Consider the following 18282-nt stretch of genomic DNA (forward strand, 5'->3'; position numbering starts at 1 on the left):
AAAAAAACGACAGCTCCAACAAAAAAGCCACTCATCACACCGTGAACTTGGAGAGGATGTAAGCTCCCGCTCCCACCCCCCCGCCGATGACGGTCCGGAAGCTGGCAGACGGAGACAGCGGGTTACCGCAGCGCTCAGGCGCTCCGAACGCAACACAAACGGTTTAACCGACATTTACGCGCGGAAGCTCGGCATATGAAGGCGAACGCTCGCCCGGATACTCACTTGAAAAACTGCAGCACAGCGGGGATCATCTCTGCGATGGTCTCCATGGAGGGGTACTGGTAGCTGCAACAGCAACAATCAGTGCAATGAAGGGATCGGACGTGTGTGGGATCTTCCTAAACTATGAGACAACAGTGGATGGTTCTGACAGCTAGCCATGAGGAGGCCCTTATTTTCAGATTTCACAAAAGGGGCTGACGCTTCTGTTGGGCAGGGGCTCAAAATGAAATAAGAAATAAGGGGAACGAGCTCCGTTGTTGAGTATCTGCCCTCACAGCTTACCATCCCGAGGCACGCAACCGAATCCTCCACAGAGACTAAAACGATCGCAGAAGGAGGAGAAGGAACGGAGAGGTGCAGGCAGGGGGGGGGGGGGGGTAAGAAGTATGGAGTGAGGAAGGCGCAGATTTGGTTTTAACCTCTGACAAAAGCGCATTACGGAGCATACAGAGGGGCGAGATAGGAGAGATGGGAGTATTTTTAGAGGGGATTATTTTAAAGCCTGCACAGAAGATTGTTCCCAGAACTGTACTCTGAGCAAAAAAACCAGGGTTAGATCAGGACACCGAGAGCGAGAGCGCCGCGTTAGAGGAGGTCGTACCCCGGAGGGTAGGCGGAGGCCCCCTCCTCCTGGCCCGGAGCGTCGATGTGGATCAGCGTGAAGTTCTTGACGATCTCCTGCATCTCCTCGAATTTAAACAGAGGCGAGAAGCAGCTCTTACCTGCCGGAGAAACACAGACAGAGAGATGAGGGGGGAGCCGTGGCGACGGAGACGGCCGAGGCGGAGGGAGCTGTACTCACTGTCCAGACCCGCGTCGTGGAAGGTCAGGATGGCGGGCCTGCGGGTGGTCCGCGTTCCGTGGAGGGTGACGCGCAGGACGCCTTGCGGGGTCTCCACGACGTGCTCCTGAGGGGAGAAGGGGGTCGCACAGAAACCTGATCACTTCACATCTGCACAAACACCCATTCCTCTTCAGAGTTTTCCATATTCAGTTGTTTCATTATGAAGATTATACATAGTTGTCAATTTCCTTTACGAAAAAATAGAGAGTTTTGCGCGCATTTGTGCTTCTGGACTTTGAGACTTTTTTCTAGAACCACTTCTCACTGCGTTTACAGCTGCGGGTCCTCTAGGTCTCTTGCAGAGCCCCGTTTCGGGGCATTACTCTTTGGAAAACCGCTCCAGCTCGGTCAGACCTGATGGCCTCTGACAGGTTTATCCCAGGATTGCCCCGTATTTAGCGTAGACCAGTTTCAATCGTCCCTGCTGAACAACAGCCGGCTTACAACGCGATGCTGCCACCTAGGGCTGGACGACATCGTTATTGAATTATCGTCCAGCCCTACTGCCACCACCACCTTTTGACCAAAAACTCCCTGTGAGTTTCCTTCTGGCTTTGCCTTCATAAAGAGCAGATTTGTGGCGTGACAGCTAAAGGTTGCCCAAGGCTGCGCTGCTCCTACCGCGGGTCTCTTGCACTGCAAAAACGGATCTAAAAACAAGTAACATGTTCTTAAAGTTAGTCTATTCGTCCTTGATTTGAGCCAGTAAATAAGATTATCTGCCAATGGAATGAGTATCTTTGCCCCTAAAATAAGATAATTAGACATCCTGCTCTTGAAATAAGATGATGGAGATGAACTGTTCCTTTTTTAAGTGGAAAAATCTTATTCCATTGGCAAATCATATTTACCTGCTCAAATCAAGGACAAATGCACTCATTTCAAGAAATATTGACTTATTTTTAGTTCTGCTCCGCGGCCACGTCCTGGCAGGCGACTGTCGGATTTTCGCACGTCGGATTGAACAGATCGCTGCGAGATGTTGAAAGCTCGGGTCTGATTCTGCTTTAACCCTCCCCACATCATTCCCCCTGACCTCTCTGCTGCGTTCCTCGGTCTTCACGATGCAGTTTGTTCACTAATCTGCTTGAACTAACCACCGACGCCTTCACAGAACAGCTGGGTTTATACCGAAATGAAACCCACCGAGGGACCGTGCTCACCAATCAAACTGCTGCTGGAGTCGCATTTGATTTTATTCGGGGCTGTTTTCCTTCCACTTCTAAATGATCCGCCGCTTTGCTCAAGCAGCGTAAACTTCCCAGGTGGGAATATTTTTACAAGGCTTTTTTTTTTAAGCTTAACGTCAGGAGAGGCCAGCTGCCACTCCACCATACAACCTGAGCAAGTCAGGGAAAAAAAAACTACAACTCCTTCTGAATCGGCTAGCCAGGGCACTGAGCTGTCTAAGGAAACTGAAACAGACACCTCTCCCTACATGCCGCTGACGTACACCATCTTGGTGCGCTACCCAGGCTACAACGCACAGGATAGTGAGAGGAGCCCAAAGGGGTCTCTGCACTGCAAAAATGGAACTGAAAATAATATTCTTGAAATTTGTGTATTTGTGATGGATTTGAGCAGGTAAATAATCTTATCTGCCAACGGATTGAGTATTTTTTCCCCTAGAATAAGATAATTAGATATACTGCACCTGAAAAAAAGACAATGAAGAGGAGTTGTTCCTGTTTTAAGTGCAAAAATCTTATTCCATTGGCAAATAATGTTCTTTGCCTGCTCAGATCAAGGACACTCATTTCAAGAAAATGTTCCATTTTTGCTGTGTGGTGCGTCTCTGCACTCTGTCTAAGGTCCGTTTCAGACCCGATGCAGGAAGACGCGGCCCGAGACTCCTCTACAAAAACCTTTATATGTGCTGCCATGCCAGGCCGGCCGGTAGAACAGCATCCCAAGCAGAGCTGGCAGCTTTCTGCTCAGACTGGAAAAAATGATGATGGAATTTATAGTACTGCACTTGCTTTATGTTTTTATCTAGTTTGGTTTTATCTGTTGCAGATATTTTGGCTTGAATAGTGGTACCAGAAAAAGATTGGTATGTTGTTGTTTTTTTGTTATGTTACATTAAAATGTAAATATATTGATTTGCTTTGAAAAGGCAGCTGGAAAGTTTGCTTCTTTTCGATCACTGGCCGCTAAACTTAGATAATCAGCGGACACAGAGAAGGAAATAAACCGCATTGTTGCATAATTAATTATCCGCCTGCTCCACTGAGTCAATCCCATTTACCAAAATGAAGCAAAACCTTCTTTTTTTTATTTGAATCCAAGCAACCTCATGATGACACATTGTATTCTGCCCCTGTTTCACCGCATTGAAGCAGAACAACAAGTGAATTTATTTAACTTCAGTCAATGAAACTATTCAGACATTAAATTGAATCTAGTCCCGCAGAAATGTAGCGGCTCGTGCCCGACTCCAATCATTCCTCCCTGCTGCATGGACCTCACTGCTGAAAGAATAAAAAGCTCTGACTCATCTAATATGTTTCTGTAACAATGGAAATAGGATTTGCTTCTTCCTCAAAAGAATCCAGAGGTGTCTTAAGCTTCCTGGCTGCGCTCAGCCAGCTGTAGGAGTCGGGGAGAGCAGCTTATAAAATTAGCTGTTCAAATTTATGACGGTTAAAAGCAAAGTGGTAAGGTTAAGTTTCTTTAAAGGAGTTTTGTCTTCACACAATTAAATGGAACAGCATTGAAATATCTAACAAGCTGAATTTTCAATAACTAAGTCATATCAAAGAAGGACACAAACATGCTAGCTATAGTCGAGCTCTAGGGCTGTACCGTATTTTTCAGACTATGAGGCACACTTAAAATCCTTCAAATTTCTCAAAAATCGATGGTGTGCACTTTATATAAGATAAAAGTTGTGCTTACTGACCAATTTTATGTGGTACAACACACTCAGAAATCTGTTAAAATGTGTAAGTATGACGGTCAATGGATATTGGGAGCATTACGGTACCCGGAAGTGAATGGGATCCCCACATATTTGGCCGTATGTGGGGATCCCATTCAGTTACCATCAGTCCAGTTTATTCTAATACAGTCCGGTCAAATATGGGACCAGCTCCATCAAAATAGATACCAGTCTTTGCTAACTCTGCCACACCTCTGATCAGCACACACTTTGCACTTTGAGACATTTTAGAACCTGGTGCCACTAGAGAATAACGAGCGTCTTCTTGGAAACGTTTTATTTTTAGAGTGTTTTGCAGCTAATTTTCAAGTGTTATCCTATGGTGAGTTCTTCTCAACCTCAACGACTCTTCCCCAGAAAAATGTTTAAGCTGGATGTCACACCGCAGTTATTTTCTTCCGTTTGCTGCTTTGTTGTCAAGGTTATTTCTCAAGGTTTTTACTTTTAAAGTGGGTTTATGCATGTTTACGCAGGTTTATGCAGTCTTACCTGGCCTTGGTCCAGGAGTATCCTGGCAGCCAATTCAGCAGTGTCCTGTAGGAAAGGAAACACGTTCATATTAGAAGAAGATAGCTATAGTTTTCTATTTATTTTACATAATGTTTGTTTAGGGATAGAAGACTTTTTTTTTTTTAGGCACAAAGACAAACAACTAAAATTAAATATTCAGCAACATAAAAAATAACGAAGTAAAAAGCTTAATATATAAACAGATGAATCACTATTTGTGTTACTTTATGTCTAAGACAGAAAACAGTTTTACTTCTTTTTTTTCATCGTAACCGACAAAATGGGAATCTATAATAAAAAGATCAGATTTATTTTCTGTTTCCGTTCTCTTTTCTTGTAAATGGGGCCTTTCTTCCTTTAAGATGGTGCTCTTTAACCTCTTCAGGAGAACCAGTGGTTGTGACATCATAGGGATAATTATGGCGGAAGCATGGAAGTTGTTTTTAAATGATTTGGTCTTTGGCGTCTTTGGATGCATTCACTCTAGCAATTAGCAGTGAAGCTGAAGAAGAGGTTGATGAGTTAGGAAAAAATAGAGCGACAGGTCTAGAGGGTTAACGATTGGAAAGGTGGGCTGCAAGTAGAGACACTGATGTAATTCTCATTTTGTTGTTACGTTAAATGTACCAAACGCGCTCCTCTTATGCTTTTTTTATGTGATAGTTATTATAAAGAGATCAAAGTCAGGAAGTATAATTGTTAAATCAATTAATGTTCAGATATAATGCATTTTATAAACTTTACAATAGTCAAAATATTGTCATAATTAAATCCTGCAACTTTGAAGATGTACAAGTCCCTGTTTTCTTGATTGTAATGCTTTGATATGTAGCAGAAACAGACACTCTCCTAATCAATATCTTAAGGTCAGGAAAGAAGTCTCAAATTATCATAACAAGGTAAAAAGTAAAAAGAAGCAACAGAAGCAAGAGAAAAAACAGAGAAGGCAAACGACTGTAAACGGCATCTAAACTTAAACGAGTTCAGCAGCTGATCAAAAGCTTAGGAACATAAATCAAGAAAACCCCAAATCAGTTCTTGGAGTGTGAAAAAAGGTCTCATAGTAGAACACCCCACCATTCTCATTGATCACTTCAAAAATGTGTTTAGACTGGCTTGATGTGTGATTTCAGAAGACTGGGAAGAAGAACATAGCTCCACCTGGAGAAGATGGCTTCATGAAGAGCATCCATGGTCTAGAACTGACATCTGTTTTTGTAAAGCATCCTTGCCACCCATCCCCAAATCTTCTCAATGTGATTTAGATCAGAGGACTATGCAAGATGGTCTAAAAGAGGGATGTCCTATTTTAGCTCTATTTTAAATTGTAGAATTGTCCCGCTGAAGGTAACTATTCATCAAAGGACAGCTGAGGGCCAGCCCTGCTGCTGTTTACACTCCTGCACAACCTCCATTGTCTTTTTGAAGAAATAAATACATCCCCGAATGATGCTGCATGAACAAAAAAAAAAACATCTCCAGTGGGACCAACAAGATTAAATCTATTTTCTTCACAGAATAAGACTTTCTTCCACCTTTTAATGCTCCATTTTGGTGCAGCAATGCAATGTGGGGCGGGAGGAGACATGGTCTCTGAAGATGTTTTCTGGTCTTTCTCCCCTTCTCCTGCTGATTCTGTCCTCTGATTAGTATGCTGCAGTCAGGGTCAGCATGGGGCCTTAATCAGGTCAAGGATGTCTTCATGGCCACTCCGCCACATCCTCTAGATCAGCGCAGGTGAAATGTTTCAGGGCTGCCTTTTTTTTTTGGTCCCAAACCTCCGTGTCTTTTAACATTTTGAAATGATTGTCTTACCGTAGTCAATCATTGCAAGAGGCCTTATGTGTGCACCTCAACAATCCTTCCATGCGCTATGACAGTAAAACTTTTTTGTTGAACATCAGGGGGTCAGAACAGTGTTAAAAGCCTAGCAATGAAATTAAATATGCAAATGAGCAGCCAGTTAGTGTTTAAGTGCTATTTTCAATTATTTGCCTGCTCTGTTTAGTTTCTTCTTTCTATACTGTAAAGCTCTCACTAGATATAATGAGAAGTATTAGTTTTCTTTATTGATGTTATCCCCTCCTTGACCACCAGGTGTCATTAACACCCGACACTGGACGCAGAGCAGAGCAGAGCAGAGCAGGATCCGCTCCTGCTCCCGCAGGCTTTGACGTCAGCGCAGCAGATATGAGCCAGGGCTGCAGCTCTTCTCACTCACTTATACCCAAACACTCACTTATGTACATGCTCAAAGACTTTTCACATACGTGCTTGGCAGACAAGCTGTCTGATGGCAGGATTTGTTCAGATTCAAGAGCGCAAACACGGACTCTGGGATGCACACAAATTCTGGCTGCAGTTTAATGTTTCTGTTTTTAGTAGTGTTGCACCGATACCGATACCAATATGGGACGGGGTGCCGATCCAGCACTAAAATGGTGGTATCGGTATCGGCGAGTACCAACAAATAGGGCACCGATACCATTTTGATGTTTGTATGTCACTTGAACACAGCCTTCTCTCTCCCGACTAGTATTATACATGTTATAGAAGTTCATGAAAGTCGCACTATTTTGGTATTTGAGCCAAAACTCAGGGTTTAAAAGAGATTATTCAATTATTAATGTAATTTTACTGTTGCACTACTATTATACATGTTATAATTTCACGAATGTAGCACTATTTTGGCCTTTGAGAGCCAAAAGTTTATTCAACTATTGTCACCCATTCCAGATAGGTAATAAAAAGTTCTACTACCCTAAGTAGTATGCAGTTCTTCATATATACACACACACATCAGTTTCAAACAGATGGTATCGGTATCGGCCAATACTGCACAGCCAGGTATCGGGTATCGGGTATTGGTATCGGGGCCAAAAAATGGCTTTGGCTCAACACTAGTTTTTAGTCAAGCTTGGTTTGGACTGCATATGATCACTACGCAGCCTATTTAATGATAATGATAATAAAAATACAATGTATAAGTCTCCATCATGCGTTGTAGAATGTCTCACCTTGGCAGCATCAGCCTGGCCCGTGAGTAAAGGCTTCTCCTCTGTGATGGCAATTTCCTGCATTTCTGATGTCATGGTGGCTCCTTCTGTGGGTAAAAAGGGAAAACAAAACATTGAAAACGTCTCATTCCCTCTGCCTTTTCAAATTATTGACACTGTGGTTTAGACTTTGATTTATCCATTGACGTATCTGTTACGCATTGATGCAGCCAAACACAGATTGAGCTTCCTGTGTATATTTGCACATACACAGGAAGTGATTAAATACTGCATGTAGCTTTTGTCCTCGGGGAAATGAAATGGGCTGTGGGGCCTTTTTAAAGTTAATTAGTAATTAGTGCCAGCAGAGATGAGCAGAAATGGATAGTGGGGGAGAAAAAGCTGAGGGGGAAAAAAACACAAAGGGAGGGCCTAAAGAAAAGATGGACACATCAAAATATAGGTAAGATCCCATTACCAATGTATATAACGTGCCTCTGGTAGGAATTTACTGTAAATATGCAACAAGATGAGCAAACAGATCCACGGGGGAAAGGGGTGTTGCTGCAGAATAAATGAAAACATTGTGTGAAATGACAGCTACCTCAGGGGATGGTTGATGGTGGGAAACCAGCGCCTCTGACAGGGATGAGAAAACCCCTTTACAGCCACAGCGTGATCCTGTGAGTTACCGTTAACAGCCATGGTCGAAATGCTAGACCCGAAGGCAATGCTAGGAGCTCGGTTTATTTTCATTTACAGACACTAAAACACTTTAACTGTTTTGAAATTATGGGAAGATAAACACTTAATATTAACAAGGAACCGTTCCCAGAGCCAGCATTAGGATTAGCTGCTCACATAGTCTCCCTTGCTTCAAAGTGACCTTATTACACAGGTCAAAAATAAAAAAATAAATAAATACATGGTGACTGACAAATGGTATAAATGTTTAGCTTATAAACCTGCAGACAGTGGCATTGCAGTTACCCAGCTCATACTAGTAATAAGATAAGGAGATAACAAAACCCCCAGGTAATGACAAAGTTCACAGTATTTAAGAACATTTTGCAACAATAGAGCTACATTTAGCATTAGCTTCCAAACTAGCACTCATCCTTTGCCAGAAAGTCTACCCCATTTTCTCGTCCAGAAGAGAAAACAATAAAAAAAATGGCATACAATTAGTACTAAGGTTAAGACAGCAAACTAGCATCACAATGTCCAACAGCTACCAGTGTTAAAATGTCCCGGGTTAAAAAAAAAAAAACATCCTTATTTACCTTCAGTATTTTCATGGGAAACACAAATTAACAATATTCTCCATTATTGATGGTAGACCAGGGATTAGCTTCTAAAGTGGTTCTTCCACTTTGCCTGAAAGTGTTGCCAAAAGAGTCCAATATTTATCTAACATAGTCATTAGCAATGTTTGCCTGCATAAAAATTTCACGATTGGATTAAAATGTATTCAGATTAAAAAAATCATGGCTTGATGGAGGTGCGCATTGTGGACGTACTGTGAATCGAGCTAATACCAGCTAGCGTGTTAGCTATTTAGACCGGGAGGTTTTCTCCCGAACTTTACTCACCGTTTTATGTCGCTCTCTAACGTTGACACATTTAAAATAAACAGACGACACTAATACGCTGGGGGAAACCATGAAATAAACCGTATTCTCTGATAAAGAAGTCAGTGCTGGCACTAGCGTCTTCTTTAGTACCTCTCCCCATCCTCAGTGCTTGATGTTTTCATCCAGACAATCAAAATAAGACAAGACAGAATAAACAACTTGTAACCAACAAAAACAGTAGCATTACAGAATAATCATTAGCATCACATGAGAAGCAAAGCTAATCAGAAAGCAGGACACTACTAAGTTACAACTTTATCCACATTCCTTTGCTCCATTGTGTATTTATCTTTTCCCTGTTTGGACCTTTCCAGTAGTTTTATTTTCTGATAGTCGATAGCAGCTTTTGCCGTTCATGAAAAAAAAAAATCCTCACTGAGATTTAACGCTATACAAATTAATTGCTATTGCTTTTTGACCTGTACTTTAGCTTTCAATGTTGTTGGAAATTGTTATTGCTTAAAGTAAATATTAAAAATGATTAAGAAAGCGTCGTTAGTCTTTATGGAGAAGCATTATTGTTTATATGACATTTACTGTGCATGTGCGTGGTTAAGAAAACCAGTGACTGTATTCTGTAGTCTGCAGGTTTGGCATTACATCAGAGGGGCGAGGAAGACGAGTCGGTGTGAGTGTGCGTGCACGTGAGCGTTCACGCATCACAAAACGAACAGCTTCCCCCCTGGGGGAAAACTGGGTCTCAAGCGGAAACGATTAGTCACCAAAGAAAGCCAGCATAGGCAGCTCTCCTGCTCCCTCGTTCTGTTCTGTTTTATAGGCTTCCAATGCCTTTGTCTGTCTCTTTTACCTGTTTATCACCTTTACTTTCGCAATGATTTTGTCAATTGTTTTATTGCCACCAATCCTGTCACCTGTGTAAGTTCTTGTTTTTAATGCTGTTGCTTTAAAACATTGGGATGACGCACAGTAAGAGCTATAAGTAAGGTAGGAAACAGATACATGAGCCATTTTATGTTATTTTAAAGGCTACTTTGTTCAGCATTTAGACAGCCAAGCATGAGAAATATTTTCAATGTCACATGTTCTCTATACCATATGCTCAACAGTGTCCCCTTGCATGTAATACGGTATATACTGTACACGACCCATATAGACATTTGGCACAAAGTCATACTGCAAATGCCAAGCTCTGTCTCCCTGCTACATCAATGCTATCTCTAAACAGCTGCAACAATTTAACATTACCATAAAAACGCACGGCAGAAATTCTTGAAGGTAAATGTTTATCTCTTTTCCACAGATGGAACTAACAAATAGACTAATTTAACATGGAGACTGACTGTCTGGTCACTTCAGTTTAAGACTCATCTAATGTGCAGTCATTCTTAATTGGCTGAACACCACTGGCTTTATCTGACCAAACTAGAGATTCTGATTAGGTATCAATCACTCAAGAAAATAACTGGTCTCCAGCTGCATTTCCACCAGTTCTGAACGGTATATAGTTAATCCATTGTCCCATGAGACGGTTGCTAATTACAAAAACAGCAGCAGAGCTACTAAACAACACAACAGGCTGATTAATGGGAAAGGTCTATCAAAACAGAAGGAGATTAAAACACTAGAACTAACAGAGCGTGAACGGAGGATTAATACGTCCGGGTTGAAGTTTGGCTTTGTTCTGCCCAACAGCACATAAGCAGCTGTGCAGATTTGTCCGGAGACGACCCTTTTCTCAGGACTACAGCAGTTACGATGCACGTTGACGGACATTTCTGCCTTAAATGTCGCTGCCATTCATTTGCTTTGGAAGCCACAAGTCAGATATGGTTATGATGTAAGAGTCGACATAGCTGTGTAACAAAACTAGAAGACTACCAGGCTAGCTGTTGCTGGCATCGCCGGTTGATGTATGGGCCATTTAAAAAATGATGTGACATGCTCACTACCAGAGATCGGACTTTACTTTACCATGTATTGGATACCTTTAATGTGATAAATGCATACAGACTTGCAAATAAACAGTTCAACACTACAGCTATCATTCCTTTTTACGTGGGGCAGCCATGTTGGATTGAGGTCCTGATGGTGAGAAATCTGTTTTAAAGGTGGGAAATTCGGAAATCCCAGTTAGACCACAGCATACAACAGATCTGCTTCCTTCAGCTAATTGCTCATCTCTTATCCTCTTAATTTACAAAACAATGTCTTTACTATTAAATGTCCTCCCATATATCTTAAAAATAGACTTATGTTTAAAGACCCTGCGCAGCTTAAACGTCTCAGATCAGTGAGCAATATTTGTTAATCAAAGATAACCCGAGTTAATACAAATTGCAGATTTCAAAAACAGGTATCCAAAAAACAAACAAATACTGCATGTGGTGCAACTAACACTGAATTTCAGAAAAAGAACATCATACCAGCAGTGAAACATAGTGGTACTGGTGTGATGTTCTGAGACTGCTTTGCTCCTTCAGAACACCAGACGACTTGCCGTGATTGTTGAGACCGTGAATTCTCACCACCAGAAAATCCCGCAACGGAAATTCTTTCCATCAGTTTATATCCTTCAGCTAAAGAGCATTTTTGTTATGCAGCAGCACCGTGATCCAAAACTCACCAGCAAGTCTAGCTCTGAGTGGTTTAGCAGCTATGCTTTGACAGTTATTAAGGTCACGGTATCAATAACACGGTTTGGTGAGGAAGTATTACTGCAGGAAGATGACTCAAGAACAGCTGTTTTCAGTATAAGGTGCTTAAAATGAAGCTGAGAAGCACATAGACGTAAAAAGCTATTTAAAAAGAAGGCATTCACCATTCATTTGGTTTAAATCTGTCTCAGCAGGTCAAAGTTTTAAAAACTGGTGATCAGAAATCTGCCGCAAAATGTGGATCTGTGCATCTGTGCTGGTTCTGATACAATCTGCTTCACATAGGATCCTGTCCACATCTACAAAACTATGAACAAAGTAGTTCAAAATTAAGTAATTAATAGAGTATGCAGGCAACCTCTGTCTGAATTGTTGCTTTGAGATTTTTATTTTGTAATGGACCTGCAACCTGTCCAGACTGTGAGTCCCCCACCCCCCAGGATAAGTAGGTATAGACAATGGATGGATGGATGGATGGATGGATGGATGGATGGATGGGTGGGTGGATGGATGGATGGCTGTTTTGTGAAATATTTTTTGGATTTAAAAGAAATGGTTGATCTTTAGTTATTTGGTCTAACAAATTCTTAAAATTAAAAAATACGAAAAATAAAGGTTGAACTTCCATGATATGCAGATACTTTGCCAATAATGTTGGTCTTACTGTATGTACAAAGGTGCAGAATTCTGCTCATCTGACATATAATAAATAACCTGGTCAAGATTATCGTAGAAATAGATAATCGGATTAGATTTTTATCAACAAAAAAAATTATATAATATTATGCTGTGAAGAAAATACCACTGCTGGAATGTAAATGTAAATGTGCAGTATCCATATCCATTGACCATTTTCACATCCTGTCATATAAAAACCTCTAAGTTCCATATATTTTACTGGGATTTTCTGAAATACATCCACGCCAGAGCACATAAATGTGAAGTGGAAGCAAAATAAGGATTTCCCAGGTGGCACAATTAAACCTAAAACCATTACTCTGCATATGTATTCAATCTCCCTGAGTGAATACTTTACAGGACTACCCTTTAGACATTGACTGGGTCACGCTAACACATAGATATGTTTTGATCTAAACCATTCCATCCTCGCTCTGTCTCTCTGTTTAGGGTCACTGCCTTGCCGGAAGGTGAAGCTCCACCCCAGGTTTAGCTCCATGCTTCTGGGTTCCTGCAGGTGAAAAGCATCACCACAACATGGCGCCCCCAACACCATCTTTCATAGGGCAGATTATGTGTTAGTTTTCCACCACAAATAACATTTTGCCAATAGATAAAAAATAAAAGACTTACATCTTTATCTGAACACAGCACCTTCTTCTTCCAAATGTTTGCTGTGACTCTACATGATTTGTGACAAACTGCAAACTGAACTTCGTATTTGTTTCTTTCCACAGACTACGCTACCATAAAAGCCAGAAGGATGGAGTGCATCAGCGATAGTTGTCCTGAGAACAGATCGTGTCCCCTGAGCTACGAATCTGTGCAACTTCTATAGTTACCATTGTCCTCTCTCCATAACGCTATCCTTGTCAGGCCTTGGCCGCTTAAACGGACAGCCGTGTTGGTATGTTTAAAGTTATCACATATTCATTACAGTTTAGGTTGGTAGTGGGGCTGGGGAATATATTGAGATTTTAACACTATCGAGATTTAAAAATAAATGTTAGATGTAAGATGAGACTATATCATTTATATCGAGATCAGTGTTGTAGTCAAGTCACTATGCCTTGAGTCCGAGTCCAGGTTCGAGTCTCCAGTGTTCAAGTCCGAGTCAAGTCCAAGTCATTAAAAAGAAAATCCGAGTCGAGTCACTATTGATCCAAATCGAGTCCTTATTGATCAAGTCGAGTCCAAGTTCCGCACTAAAGTAAGCATAGCCTACATGTTTTTAAACTAAAAAAAAAATCCACACTCCACCACATTGCACTAATAATTTAGATTTTAAAATCATACACCAGATAATATTCTAATGACATATTAAAATTATAGCCTAATGATATAAAAAAAAGTCGAGTCTTTTTCTCAATTTCCGAGTCAGAATGATCTGAATGTAGGAGTCCGAGTCCAAGTTCGAGTCATCAGTGCTCAAGTCCAAGTCAAGTCACGAGTCTCTAAATTTAGCTAATGACTCGGACTTGAGTTCAAGTCTCGGACTCGAGTACTACAACACTGATCGAGATTGTCTATGTTGCGTTATAATCATACTTTTATGTATTCCAGTAGGTGACTTCTCAGCTGTTTCTCATATTCATCTAAGTCTGTTTGTTTAAAAAAATGTGACTGAGAGACAATTGGGATAGAGCTTTGATTCACAGATGCCTTTTCATTATTACGTTTTTAAAAGAAAAACATATCGAGCTAAATATCGTATATCGACATTCAGCCTATAAAAAATTCAAGCTGTTTATTTTTTGGTCAGTAGATTTGTACCTGTGGTTTCACAATGCTGTTGGCTCTGAGGCCTTCACAGAACAGCTGGGTTGATAGTGAGATTCAATGACACACAATGAACTTTATTTGCTAACTCGATGTCTTCATAAATTGGTTGGACTGGATGTCATTTAGAGGTACCACGGTAAGGGGGTCTGAACACACACGCACGCTCCATATTTCTGAAAAACATGCATCATTCTTCCTTCCACTTTACTGTTATACTCGACTTTGTATTGGTCCATCACATAAAATCCCAACAAAACACACTGAAGTTGGTGATCGTGACATGACAAAGTGTAGCCAATTTCAAGGTGCAGTGTTACTTTTGTGACAAGTCAGCAGAGAATTGGAGTGACATGACAACAGCCGATGATCCAGCACTGAGCCGGGGCTCATGTAGCCCAGCCCTTGTATTTACTCGGCTCTTCCACGAAAACTCCCTTTCCCCATACGGTTTGCTGATGTTGTAACATGTAATCAGGCCCGCTCCCTCCATCATCCATCAATTCGTTATCTCGGCTGCCTTTCTGAGTCCGTGTGTTTCAGAGCGTGTAATAACCGCTAAACTGCACAGGAGGCGCCGTCTGTCACCGTGGAAAGAGAAACGCAGAGATGCTGTGATTTTCATAGAGAGCACGAGAGGAGGGACGCGAGAACATGTCGCTGGCCGAGACAGAGACGGAAGTCTGGCGTCTCGCCGGACTGTGCCGGCAGGTTTCAGCTGTCAGACGGCAGTCGCTCGGTTCATCTGCCGCACGGAGCAGGTTTGGCGTCTCAGCTGTCAGGCTGGGGACGATAATTCCTCCGAATTAGTTTTACGCGCATTCATAATTCATAATCCAGAGATTTTAGTCCGTTCCATGGTGTTAGCGGGCCGCCCCGATCCAGCGTGTCACAATGTGTTTTTGTCAATCCCGGCTGTCAGGCCATGTCTACCGCTGTGCCACGCTGACTCCATGTTCCCGTCTTCTAGGCCAATGCCACCATGCAGGAACTCTGAACCGGGCTTCTAGATGCTGCAGTGAAGGCAGCACAACCAGACTTTTATTCATTTATTTAACACACTAACCAAAAATTAATAATAATCTCACGATTTCAGTCTTTTCAGTTTTACCAGAAAGAATCCAACCACTACAACACAATTAAAAAGAAATGTAATACAAGAAAAAATATAAAAATGTTTTATAAATGTTTCTACAATATAAGTTGTCTTATCTTGTGTGTTATAATGTCAAATTTTTATTTTTTTATATGCAAAGCGACCTTCTGTCGGCACAAAACCATACGAGGATTCAGATCCCAGACCTTTACGTGCTTTCACTGCCATGTTGTAAAGCCACCCTGTAACTCTTGCAGCTTTCCTTCTGTCACTAATCAGCCCTGACACTGGCCTTCATCTTCTCCTTCCTGTCTGCACCGCGTCCTTCACTTCTCTCGCGCACTGCTTTGGCTTTGAACGGCTGAGCCCAGGTAAATGTAAACGGCGAATGGACCCAGAGATGCAAGAATCCCCTTCTTGCATCTCTCCCTCTAATGTATTCTTGCTTCTACTGAATTGCCTTCCTCTTCTCTTGGGAAACCTCAGGCTCTCGTCCGCATGCTCCTGACTCTCACTACAGACTCCAGTGTCGTCTTCAAACATAGTCCATGATGAGTGCTGCCGGACGTCCTCTGTCAACATCTTCATTATCGCTGGACAAGGGGCTCAGAGCTGGTCCCTCATAATAATCCCACCCAAGCTTTAGCGTCTGCCACACACCTCGCCACTCTCTTGCCCCACCCTCGCACCATGCCACACACTGAATTCCACATACAGTTCATCACGGGATGTCTCTATATCCACACAGCCTGAGAGCAAATGATAGTAGCGGGGCTCTTTCCCATCACCGTTCTTCTGAGCATTTCTTTAACAACTCCTTCCCTGTATTGTACAGGCGTGGCTAATCAACTTCGTCCCCACTCAATAGACCAAATGTTTCTAGTACGATTGCCTATGTTAAACCTTCTAAAGCATGGGTCTTTAACGTTTTCCAGGCCAAGGACCCCCAAACTGATGGCGAGATAGAGCGGGGACCCCCTAATTATATATATTGTATAAAATTGTGTTATATTTAACTGGTCCTATAGTGCCATGTGTAAATGTACCTTGTTATTGTGCATTCAATACTAAGATACTCAAATAATAAACAGGTTCATATATTCATGTTTTTATTTTAAACATGTGAGAGGCACAGTGAGTAGGGTGGCCATGCCACTGCCATTTATAAACAGAAACACAGACTAAATATCTTGGGTTCATGTTGAACTCCAGCATCACATTGGAAAAAAAAAATCATCAAAAAGGTTACAAATACAGATAAATTTAACTAGGAACATTTTAAATAAATTGATCATTTTATCACAACAGAGGCAGAAAAGTTCTACCCCCATTGTATGATAAAAAATGTCTAATCAACCAAAACTTTCGCGACCCCCATGCAGTACCTCCGCGGACCCCCTAGGGGTCGCGGACCCCCTGTTGAAGACCCTGGTTCTAAAGGAATAGTTAGCCCAGGGATGGAATTGTACACCTGTCACTGGCCAAATGCAGGTGAATTTATAAAGAGGTGCGCACATTTGATAAACCCACAACAACATATAGAGTTGGCCTTTTAATATGAATTTGCCACGGCATTTCTCCTTCTGACTGTCGGGGCTCAGAAATGTGGCTGAGCTGCTGTCAGACTGCTCCAAACGCCTCCATTAGAAGAAGAGAAACGATAATTGTCGAAGTGTCTCGAGAGGACTAAAGGGATGAACGTTAAGTCAAAAAGTGTTTTTTTATGTCAATAGAAAAGAAGTGCCATCAGTGTGTTAGTGACTGGATGAAGAGGAACCAGTCAGTGTTATGTTGATAGCGTCGGCAGCAGATGCTGCTCATATTATCTCTCCTCCGTTCCGTTTTCTTGCAGCTTTGCTTCTGCATCTCTTTGGGCTGTTTTGTACCAGCTGTGACAGCTGACGATTTAAAGTTATTTTCTCTCATCAAAATGCCACCCGGTCCATTTTCTGTGTGTAAAAGGCCGTTGAAGTAACATACAAGCAAGGTTTAAACGTTCTAGCCTGAGAACTGCAAACATCGTTGTCATATGTTGTTGAAATGTGAACTGTGAAATCAGACTAATATAGTTTAACTGTATTCTGACATACAGAATTATACATGGTCTGGTCCCACTAAGCCAACAGGTCAAGAGGAGCGAGCTGAAGAGCACGTTCCATCATCTCATTTATGAAAAGTGCTTTTGAATTAAATCCATTCCAATATCAAGCCTCTACTACTTGGAAACTTTACAACAAACAAAAATATGTGAGCTCCCAACTCTCTGTTAATGAACTAAACACTTTACTTGAAAAAGCTCCAATCAGAATAATGCCTAATTATGCAACGTCATTGTATTTTATCTTTATTTGTTCGGTTTTGCTTTTGTTTATCAGGGATTAACCTGCCCAAGACTCTAAGAAAACAAAATTCATCTGAGGGTACCATATATCTGTCTATTTGAACTAAGTAAACTATCATGACTTTTAATGATAGTGGTGGGTGGATGCAGAATAGAAGTTTCACCACATTTAGCTCACTTAATTACAGCAAGAATATTTATAAAATAAGATCCAGGTTACCTATAAAGTTTAAGCAAAATACGCACAAAACTTAAATCTTGAGACCAACAAAAATGCATTTTTCTGGCAGTCTGTTGCAAAATGACTAACTGGGTATTTAGGATGAGTACAGAAAGGACCACGGCTACAATTTATGGAAGCTGGAAACAGAACTGCCACAGATAACCTGAAGAGAAGAAGATGACAAAAACATTTTCACAAATCCAAATGTAAAAAGGAATGTTGACAAACTAACAATAGGAGCAAATGTGACCACCTCAACTCCATAGCTGCTGCATAACCTGCTGCCTATGTTCTCAACCTGTCAGCATTAGACCTGCTCCCAGGCCAACTTAACAACCGTATTAGTTATCTGCGCTAAACTCGGTTTACACTGACCCTGTACACGTGTCACACGAGGAAA

At 41.5% G+C, this 18282-nt stretch overlaps 1 protein-coding gene across 1 annotated transcript in view; it reads right to left on the minus strand.

Moving 5' to 3' along the window:
- ndrg2 (NDRG family member 2) overlaps positions 1-18282 on the minus strand; it is a 62812-nt gene that overhangs the window by 18394 nt on the left and 26136 nt on the right. Inside the window, exons 2-7 of the mRNA XM_036146968.1 lie at positions 7538-7623; positions 4500-4544; positions 1028-1133; positions 827-947; positions 226-288; positions 41-101 (exon numbers count right to left, since the gene is read on the minus strand). Coding sequence (XP_036002861.1) covers positions 41-101; positions 226-288; positions 827-947; positions 1028-1133; positions 4500-4544; positions 7538-7623 — 482 coding nt within the window. The remainder of the gene's footprint in view (positions 1-40; positions 102-225; positions 289-826; positions 948-1027; positions 1134-4499; positions 4545-7537; positions 7624-18282) is intronic.

Source organism: Fundulus heteroclitus, chromosome 14, assembly GCF_011125445.2.
Source record: "Fundulus heteroclitus isolate FHET01 chromosome 14, MU-UCD_Fhet_4.1, whole genome shotgun sequence".
NCBI classification, from domain to species: domain Eukaryota; kingdom Metazoa; phylum Chordata; class Actinopteri; order Cyprinodontiformes; family Fundulidae; genus Fundulus; species Fundulus heteroclitus.